Source organism: Oncorhynchus tshawytscha, linkage group LG32 (assembly GCF_018296145.1).
Source record: "Oncorhynchus tshawytscha isolate Ot180627B linkage group LG32, Otsh_v2.0, whole genome shotgun sequence".
NCBI classification, from domain to species: Eukaryota; Metazoa; Chordata; class Actinopteri; order Salmoniformes; family Salmonidae; genus Oncorhynchus; species Oncorhynchus tshawytscha.
In genome coordinates this window covers 6,815,644-6,826,409 of record NC_056460.1, presented here as the reverse complement: position 1 = coordinate 6,826,409, position 10,766 = coordinate 6,815,644, and the positions used below count along the sequence as shown (strand labels likewise).

Here is a 10,766-nt window from a genome sequence, read left to right as displayed (position 1 = left end):
CCTGTTTTTATTTAACTAGGCAAGTCAGTTAAGAACAATTTCTTTATTTACAATGACAGTGGGTTAACTGCCTTGTTCAGGAGCAGAATGACAGGGGTTTACCTTGTCAGCTAGGGGATTCGATCTAGCAACCTCTCGGTTAACCACTAGGCTAACCACTAGGCTGCCTGCCACCCCACTAGCAACCTCTCGGTTACTGGCTCTAACCACTAGGCTACCTGCCACCCCCACATGCGCTGAATACAACATGCCCGTAACCAACAGTGCAGTTCAAGAAAGAGTCAAGAAAATATTGACCAAATAAACTAAAGTAAAAAATTATAAAAAGTAACACAATAAAGTAACAATAACAAGGCTATATACAGGGGTACCGGTAACAAGTCAATGTGCGGGGGTACAGGTTAGTCAAGGTAATTTGTACACGAAGTGTACATGAAGTGACTACGCATAGATAATCAACCTCGGGTAGCAGCAGTGTAAAAAACAAATGGGGGGGGGTCAATGTAAATGATCCGGTGGCCATTTGGTTAATTGTTCAGCAGTCTTATGGCTTGGGTGTAGAAGCTGTTATGGAGCCTTTTGGTACTAGACTTGACACTGCGGTACCGCTTGCCGTGCGGTAGAAGAGAAAACAGTCTATGACTTTGGTGATTGGAGTCTTTGACAATTCTTTGGGCTTTCCTCTGACACCATCTAGTATATATGTCCTGGATGGTAGGAGGCTTGGTCTCAGTGATGTACTGGGCCGTAAGCACTACCCTCTGTATCGCCTTACGTTCAGATGCCGAGCAGTTACTATACCTGGCGTTGATGCAACCGGTCAGGATGCTCTCGATGGTGCAGCTGTATAACTTTTTGAGGATCTGTGGACCCATGCCAAATCTGTTCAGTCTCATGAGGGGGAAAAGGTGTTGTCATGCCCTCTTCACGACTGTCTTAGTGTGTTTGGACCATGATGTGATGGACACATGATGTGATGGACACCAAGTGATGGACACCAAGGAACTTGAAACTCCCAATCCGCTCCCTGTTGATGTTTCCTTTTCCTGTAGTCCACGATCAGCTCCTTTATCTTGCTCACATTGAGGGAGAGGTTGTTGTCCTGGCACCACACTGCCAGGTCTGACCTCCTCCCTATAGGCTGTCTCGTCGTTGTCGGTGATCAGGCCTACCACTGTTGTGTCATTTTGCCATAGGATGAAGGCAAATGTTTGCAGTTTTTAACATGATAACTGATGATCAATGGGCCCCACCCCGGTTGGTAATTCCCCCATGCTTACTACAAGTTTAGATAGCTGGCCGCTAGACTGACTTACCAATCAAAAAAACGTTTAGCTGACTTGGGCTATTTGAGTGACTGCTGATGCGCAACCAAATTGCACCTTGTGTTTTCTATTATTAAGTAAGTTGAGACCCCGATTGAGTTCCTAAAAAAAAATACAAATATAGTTGCCCAATCTCCTACCTACTGCTTATAACTGACAATTTTCACATTCTCATAAGTGGCAAAAGTCATTTTTATGTGAACTAGCTAGTACTGTCAATCCAAATGAATCCCGTGTATAATAGGGTGAATGTCATTGCATATGTTATTTATTTCAGCTAAGTAAACCAAATATCTAGTATACATGAGTTCTGTCCAGTGTGGATTTGATGATCTTGGATTCCAACAGTGGACGGGAAAAAGAGCGAGGACTCACACAAATGTGAACAATTTAAAAGCTTTTCACTTTTATTGTTTGCAGTTGGTAAAAAAGAAATGTGTTGTCTGCAACAGCAACCCTCTTTGCAGAAATAATACTCAACGTCCTGAATGAAGGCATCAGGCGACCAAGAGGATATAAAGCAGAACAAACTGGTAAAACATGAATGGAAGTTGGTTGAACGGTAAAGAACAACAAGCTCTGACACATTACTCAAATTGGGGTACCAATCACTGCGTAAATTAAGATCAGAAGGCGATACACGGGTAAATGAATATACACACAAACATAAATATTATATACACACTGAATGCAGGTGCACATGGAAGATGAGAGGGGAAAACTTTCATACCATCTGAAAAGTCTGTGTTTTAGGGCCACACTTCAATTGAAAAAAAAAAAAAAACCTGATCACTTGCTTTGAACACAGTCTGGACATTCAGATATGTGTCATTGTCAACAAGTTTCCATCAGTCAATTCATAGATCTGTTTCTCCAGTCCTTGTTCAGAAGGGCAGAAGGGTACACAGAGAGAAAAGTGATATTATTTTGTATTATGTAATTCTTCCACTTCCACCTTATACCTACCTACGTGTTGATGTGGTGATTGATAACATTAAGATAGAGAACATGTTGGGATTCATAGTAAAAGAAGGTACAAGGCCATAAGCACTTTTTTTTTATGCAATCGCCAAATAATGACTTAATAGGCCTAGTTTAACAACATGGGTCTTCATGTCTAAGAAAAAGGAGGTCATTCCAAAACAGTAGCTAACATTACAAAGTATGCTTGTTTCTGCTACAATTACCTCGTAAGTTTCAGATAGAAAAAGAAATGACTATAAACGCCAAGCCACACACACACAGCCTCACAATGGATTTTGCATCGGAACATTACAAATCTGCACCTGTGGAAGAGTTTTCTGTGTTAGCATATACTGTAGCGCTTTTTCATTGTTAACATAAAAATAGAATTATAGTATCGAAAACAGCACTGCTAGAAAAAAGGACACTTGGAAAAAAAGTATTCTGTAGCTCTCCAAAATATTTAAGTTAAGAAATGTTTAACAGTCCTTTAAGCTGTATTTCCACCATTCACTTGGTTATTGAATGGCCCTTGGGTCATGTTCATTAGCCACCAAACAGAAGAAAACTGTCTGAAACAGTGAGGGACTACCTGGATTTGTCCAATAAGAAACTAACATTTTCATTTTCTGTTGCAAAACATTTTAAGATGTTTTCGGTTGTGTGCCCTAATGATCACAACCCTGGTAGTTGTTAAGCGTCAGTTGGGGTTTGGAAGGAGACCGCTGTCCATTATCTAGTCCAGGGGCCCTTGGAAGATGAGTCTGAGGTAGCCGCTCTCGCCGGCCAGTTGCTGCACGCAGAACGGACAAGCGGCGTGGAAAGTGTGTGTGCCGTGTGGCAGCGGGATCTGGCTCCAGAACGCCGCCGTCTTCTCCGAGCACACATGACCGCACGGACTAAAGGCGTGTGTGGGCGGTGCCGCGTCCAAGTAAAACCCCGCCTCACACCCCAGCCATAACGGTACATACGGCCCTCTGGTTCGGCACATGGGGCACTCCCTCTCACGGCCCACCTCCACCACCTCATCCTCGGGCTCCCGTCCTTGGCCTCCCCAGGCGTGGTAGCCGTGCACATGGCCGCATCGGAGGTAGGCCCAGGGCTGTTTCTCATCCAGGATCTCCTTGCGGCGGAGGCTGGGGAAGGCCAGGGTGTTGAAACCCACGGGGCACTGGGGCCGCCCGGCATTCAGCTCCTGCCTCAGGGCCTCCAGGTGCTTCACGGTGGGAGTGCGCGAGAGGCCCTCGGCCGTGCGCCACAGGAGGGTGGCGCCGCACAGGTCGATCAGCGAGCCATCCACCAGTTCCTGGCTCTCGCTCTCCACCTGCAATGGGAGAGAGGTTCAGGACAAGAGACACAGAAATATTAGAAAAGAGATAAGAGGCAAGATATTAACAGACACAATACAAACACATGCTCCACATGGAGTTGCTCTGCAATGTGTCAACGGTCCAGTAGACGGCAACCTACGGATGCCACATTTAATAGCTGTGGGGTGAAGGTGAGATCCTGGGTTCTCCATTAAGAGACTTAATGTAGTGCTTTTCATTTGTTTGGAGTGAGAAGAGATACTGTAAGTATATTATATTGAGCATTGTCCTGTATAATTGGCCTTCAGTATGTACCTCAATAATACATCAAAGAAATCTTGGTTTTGTTTCCGACAGAGTGCAGACCTGCTGTGACTAAACCCATTGAACCAGCATCCCTTCCTCTCATCAGCTCTCTGGATCCCCCCCTTCCCTGGCCATTCGCGTGCCTCAGTTTTAAAGTTTAAAGGCCAAACCACATCATGATCATAATAACAGCATGTCTCAGACTCAGTCATTCCTCCCAAAATGACGGTGAGGAATGGGGGGGTGGGTATTCCTATGAGAATTACTCTGACACACTGAAATCTTCCAAACTGACTGTGTGGTCTCTGGGAGGAAGGGATGGAACTTAAAAGTCTAGACTCAGGGTTTTCCAGGGGAGGTTATCATCGGTGACATAACAGACCTACTGTATCACATAATAAATCAGAGGCCGATTTCTGTGCTTGAGAAACAGAGACCTCAAACAGCTGGAGCCCATCCAACCAGACTATTCTGTACAACTGAGATAACTAATTAATTCGTTAAGATGTCCCATCTGCTCATATCACAGAGCTGCTGTTCAATGGCTTTATGAAGTTACACAAAAATAACATTTTGGAGAACGGTGGAGTCGATGTTCTGAAAAATTGTTCCAGAGATACATTTTTCCAAGTTAGTGTGAGAATTGGGGACATTATAGCTGGTGGCTTCCAATCAGTTAGTGCAGTATTAAGGCTTCAGAAACAGCTTCTTAAAACAATGTCCCTGCAAAATAATGGCAAAGCACGGCTGACAGGGAGGAGAATCACTCAATGCGACTGCACAGGAGTGTGTGCGTGAACATCTACACATGTTAGTGCTTGTTACTTCATGTGTGCGCATGGCATCTTTGTGTGTACATGTGTGCATGCTTGTGTCTGTGTATGTATCTACTAGCTACCCACCATCTTGCCCCGCTGCTGGGCAGAGCGGGTCTCTCTGAGGGTGAAGACGTTGCCACAGACAGAGATCTCTCTCCACACGCCCGGCTTGGAGTCCTGCGTGAAGCCGTGGCGAGGGTGCATCACCAGCACGCCATTAGTGGTCAGCCCGTCCATCTGTCCTTCCTGTGTCCTCCACTTGGCTGCCTTCTCCTGGGGGAAAGAAGAAGGGTAGAAAGTGGAAAAGGAGAGTTTCAGAAATATGCGTGCAACACTTTTTAGTTCTAATAGTTCATCAAGTTATTTCAAGGTGATATTATGACTTCTAAACATCATTGCCTCACGCATGCTAGTTGCAAATGCTTACAGAGAAACAGTATATCACATTAGTAGTATTTCTACCCTAATTATATGGCAGCTATTTTGTTTTCATCCCAATCCCCAACCCACCCCTAGGAAGATGTTCTTGGAGGAGTCGAAGCCGGCGGCGTAGATGTGAGCGGTGTACGGCGGGCTCCGCTGGCAGATGATGCGGCAGGCGAAGCGCGAGATGGTGCTCTGGATAGACTGGGTCTGGGTCTGGGTCTGGCCCTCCCCCCCGTGGCTCTGCTGGCTGCCAGGCACCGTGTCCGTCACCACAAAGTCTATGGGGCTCTCTGTGGAACGCCCAATCTGGGATAGAAGGGAAGAGGTATATGAATTATCAGTGTATACTCCTTTTAGCTTTAGTAATGTTCTTGCAAACATTTTTTTTAGAGAGGCATATATAGTAACTAAACTGATTCAGTTCTTTATTTAGATTAGCTTTCGGAATCCCAGATATGTATTCTATGTCTCAGTACTCAAATGGCTTCCTTTCCTTGTCTCCTTTTTATGTGGTCTCTCAGCCATTAGTGCTTTCACTAAGATTGTTGCCTGTTAGCCAAGTCTTCTATCGTTTTCATGCAATTTATTAGTTAAGAGTTATATAACGTCTTACTCACATCGGCTACGGAGAGCGTGATCACACAGTCGACCATATGAGTTGGCAAGACACAGCACAACAGATCTGGGACCAGGCTTGACTTGAGCAGTGAGGACACGCTGAAGGACACACTCACCTGGAACATGTCTGTATTGCCGTCATGAGTGTACTCCACCACCACAGTCTGGGCCCGGGACAGAGTGTAGGAGATACTGTGTTGGTCCTTGTTGCTGATGGCCTGCAGGCGGTGAGGGAAAAGTTTGATGTTAGGAGTAGCCGGATGATGTCATTACCAATTACATTTACTTCAGGCGCCCTCGTTCTCCGTGGAGATAAAATGCCTCTTATAGAGAGAAGCTTGTGTTTTTATCAAGCACACACTACATTATATAAGAGCGTTTCTACGATTACAGAAATAAGTCTTAAATTCTAGCATACACTATGACTGTTTCCTAGCTCCTACCTTGGCTGCCTGAGGTGTACACGCCACGTGCACTGTACTGGGTTTCACCCCGCTGGCCTTGGGTCTCCGGCACAGTGCAAAGCGGCTTTTCCGCCTCCCCCTGTCTCCGTTGGGTAGGGAGCCATTGTACCTGTGTAGACAAGAACACGCCCCATATAAATTAACAATTTGAATCAAGACATCCTGGCAGTGGGATCCTAGACTGGTGTTCCAGTCTGTTTCGTGCTTTAGCAAACTCCTCTCCGTATTCATTTGGTGTCATACCAGTATGAGACCAGGCTAGGGGGAACCATCAAAAGTTACAGTACAAAAGAAGCTGTTGATTGTTTGTTTCATCATATAGGATATATACAGTGCATTCGGAACATATTCAGACCCCTCGACCTTTTCCACATTTTGTTACATTATTGCCTTATTCTAAAAAAACATGTTTTATTTTTATTTGAGCATACCCCTTATTTATTGTTTATTGATCAGTATTGTTTACATTGATCATCCTGTTTCTACCTTGTTTCTGCAACTTTATTGGAGTCCACCTGTGGTAAATTCACTTGATTGGACATGATTTGGAAAGGTACACACCTGTGGTAAATTCACTTGATTGGACATGATTTGGAAAGGTACACACCTGTGGTAAATTCACTTGATTGGACATGATTTGGAAAGGTACACACCTGTGGTAAATTCACTTGATTGGACATGATTTGGTAAGGTACACACCTGTCTAAGGTCCCACAGTTGACAGTGCATGTCAATGCAAAAACTAAGCCATGAGGTCAAAGGAACAGTCAGTAGAGCTCCAAGACAGGATTGTGTCGAAGCACAGATCTGGGGAAGGGTAACAAAAAATGTCTGCAGTATTGAAGGTCCCCAAGAACACAGTGGCCCCTTGAAACTACCAAGACTCTTCCTAGAGCTGGCCACCCGGCCAAACTGAGAAATCGAGGGAGAAGGGCCTTGGTCAGGGAGGTGACAGAGAAACCGATTGTTACTCTGACATGGCTCCAGAGTTCCTCTGTGGAGTTGGGAGAATCTTCCAGAAGGAAAACTGTCTCTGCAGCACTCCACCAATCAGGCCTTTATGGTAGAGTGGCCAGATGAAAAAAAGGCACAATGACAGCCCTCTTGGAGTTTGCCAAAAGACACCGAAAGACTCTCAGACAATGAGAAACAAGATTCTCTGGTTTGATGAAACCAAGATTGAACTCTTTGACCTGAATGCCAAGTGTCATGTGTGTCTGGAGGAAACCTGGCGCCATCCCTACGGTGAAGCGTGATGGTGGCAGCATAATGCTGTGGGGATGTTTTTCAGTGGCAAGGACTGGGAGACTAGTCAGGATTGAGGGAAAGATGAACGGAGCAAAGTACAGAGAGATCCTTGATGAAAACCTGCTGCAGAGCACTCAGGACCTCAAGACTGGGGTTAAGGTTCACCTTCCAACAGGACAACAACCCTAGTCTCTGAATGTTCTTGAGTGGCCCAGCCAGACCCTGGACTTGAACCCGATCAAACATCTCTGGAGAGACCTGAAAATAGCTATACACCTTTGGGATGAATTGGAATGCCAACTGCGAGCCAGGCCTAATCGCCCAACATCAGTGCCCGACCTCACAAATGCTCTTGTGGCTGAATGGAACCATGTCGCTGCAGCAATGTTCCAACATCTAGTGGAAAGCCTTTCCAGAAGAGTGGATGCTGTTATTGCAGCAAATGGGGGACCAACTCGATATTAATGCCCATGATTTTGGAACAAGATGGAGCAGGTGTCCACATACTTTTGGCCACAGTGTACATTTTTATTTCAATATTTTTTTTATATGTGAAAATAAGACTATGTTAACTAAGACTCTTAACACAACTAAAACAAATAGTTTAACCACTGTAAACCCATTTAAAAGGGAAATGAATGAGAACTGTTGATGTGCCCTTGAGCAAGGCACTTAACCCTAATTGCTCCTGTAAATCGCTCTGGATTAAAGCGTCTGCTAAATTACTAAAATGTAAATGTAATGAAGTCATTCGACCCGCTTCTAAAATAAAGTGACAATTGAGAGTGGACGTCTACTTTACTGTAACTCCTTGGTGGAATAGGGTCACACTCGCCGCCAGCTTTGGGTTTGTTGCAGTCAGATCTCCATTAAAACAATCCTCTTTCGTCCAATCAGAGGAGCTAAGCTAGGAGGTTATCTTTTGGTCGCTTACCCCTGCCAGCATCTGCCGTGTAAACATTCGACTATCAGACAGTATGAGTGCAAAGATTTCATTGGGAAATGAGGTCTTTCCTGTTACTTCATCGAACGTAAGCAGCTGCCTACTTGTCCTGGACAAGCTGAAGTGCAAAGAGTGCATTCACTAATTTCACATCTTGATTAGTAGCATTAAAATCATGTGCTAACTGAGACAACCAATGCATTTGTTAACTATTTGGAACTGAAAAAAGAAAGTCGTCTATGAACACTTAATTGTCAGTTGAACGTTGTTTTCTTTTCAGTTGAATTCTACTGCTGAATACAATGTGAACGTGAGAGAAAACTTTCGAAAGCCACAACAACCTTCCAACAACTCAGCTCATATCCTCCCTCTCACTGCGCCACATAGGCTACATTCTCCTTTGTCCGAAAAAAAAAACGTCCTACACTCAGGAAGCCAGCAGCGTTCTTTGTTTACCCTCACTGTGGCTGAGTTGCAGTGTGCATTTAACTGGATTTAGATTGAACCACCCTGCTCCCCCTTTTTTAGAAGAAACAAAACTGCCCAGTTCAAATGTCGTAAATGAACATGTACAATTGTGTCTGTTGGAAGTTGGAACAATATGGTTCACATTTAGAGCACAAGGGCTGACTGGAATTTATTTCAAAGAACCTCCACGTAGCACAGTTGTAGCATACCACAGTTGCCAATAATTTAACATGTACAGTGCCTTCAGAAAGTATTTAAATCCCTTGACTTTTTCCACATTTTGTTGTGTTACACCCTGATTTTTTTGATTACTGGTGTACACACAATACCCCATAATGTGAAAGTGGAATTGTTTTACAAATTAATTTAAAAAATGAAAAGCTGAAATGTCTTGTGTCAATAATTACTTAAACTCGTTTTTTTATGGCAAGCCTAAATACATTCAGAAGTAAGAAATTGGTCAACAAGTCACATAATAATAGAAATAGGTTAACAGGTCACATAACTCTGTGTGCAAAAATAGTGTTTAACATGATTTTTGAATGACTATCTCATCTCTGTACACACATATAATTATCTGTAAGGTCCATCAGTCAAGCAGTGAATTTCAAACACATATTAGTCACAAAGAGGCGCACGGTGTCCCCGGTGCGCAGGCATAGCCCGGTGCGTTACATCGGCCCGGGCTAGAGTGGGCATCGAGCCAGGTGCCATGAAGCCGGCTCAGCACATCTGGTCTCCAGTGCGTCTCCTCGGCCCGGGGTACATGGCACCAGCCCTACGCACGGTGTCCCCGGTTCGCCAGCACAGCCCAGTGCGGTCTGTTCCATCTCGCTGCACTGGCCTGGCTACGAGAAGTATCCAGCCAGGTAGGGTTGTGCAGGCTCGGTGCTCGAGACCTCCAGTGCGCCTCCACGGTCCGGTCTATCCGGTGCCTCCTCCACGCACCAGGCCTCCGGTGGCAGCCCCACGCACCAGGCTGTCTCTCCGTCTCCTTCCTCCAGGTGCTCCCGCCTGTCCAGCACTGACAGAGTCTCCCTCCTGTCCAGCGCTGCCATAGCCGCCCGTCTCTCCTGAGCTGCCAGAGACTCCCGTCTGTCCTGAGCTGCCAGAGTCTCCCGTCTGTCCTGAGCTGCCAGAGTCTCCCGTCTGCCCTGAGCTGCCAGAGTCTCCCGTCTGCCCTGAGCTGCCAGAGTCTCCCGTCTGTCCTGAGCTGCCAGAGCCGCCCGTCTGTCCTGAGCTGCCAGAGCCACCCGTCTGTCCTGAGCTGCCAGAGCCGCCCGTCTGTCCTGAGCTGCCAGAGCCGCCACCGCGGACAGACGCACACCCAGGCGGGCGGCTCCCCTATAGGTTCAGGTTTTGCGTCCGGAGTCTGCACCTTTGGAGGGGGGGTACTGTCACGTTCTGACCTTAGTTCTTTTGTTATGTCTTTGTTTTAGTATGGTCAGGGCGTGAGTTGGGTGGGTAGTCTATGTTCTTTTTTCTATGTTGTGGTTTTGTGTTTGGCCTGGTATGGTTCTCAATCAGAGGCAGGTGTCGTTCGTTGTCTCTGATTGAGAATCATACAGGTAGCCTTTTCCCACCTGTGTTTTGTGGGTGATTGTTTTCTGTTTTGTGTATTCACCGTACAGGACTGTTTCATGTCATTCTCTTTGTTATTTTTGTTTAGTGTTCTGAGTTTAATAAATATCATCATGAACACGTACCACGCTGCGCATTGGTCCTCCGATCCTTCATAATCCTCAGACGAGGACGACGAACGTTACAAGCCTGTACAGAATAAAAATATTCCAAAACATGCATCCTGTTGCAACAAGGCACTAAGTAAGTAACAACTAACAAGGCACTGTAAAAAATGTGACAAAGCAATTCACCTT

General features: G+C 45.5%; 1 protein-coding gene across 1 annotated transcript in view; it reads right to left on the bottom strand.

Annotated features, from left to right (window-relative positions):
* Positions 1-1,709: 1,709 nt before the first annotated feature.
* LOC112230374 (E3 ubiquitin-protein ligase pellino homolog 1) overlaps positions 1,710-10,766 on the bottom strand; it is a 47,169-nt gene continuing 38,112 nt past the window's right edge. Inside the window, exons 3-7 of the mRNA XM_024396644.2 lie at positions 6,210-6,339; positions 5,883-5,984; positions 5,233-5,454; positions 4,807-4,995; positions 1,710-3,612 (exon numbers count right to left, since the gene is read on the bottom strand). Coding sequence (XP_024252412.1) covers positions 3,025-3,612; positions 4,807-4,995; positions 5,233-5,454; positions 5,883-5,984; positions 6,210-6,339 — 1,231 coding nt within the window. The 3' untranslated portion in view covers positions 1,710-3,024. The remainder of the gene's footprint in view (positions 3,613-4,806; positions 4,996-5,232; positions 5,455-5,882; positions 5,985-6,209; positions 6,340-10,766) is intronic.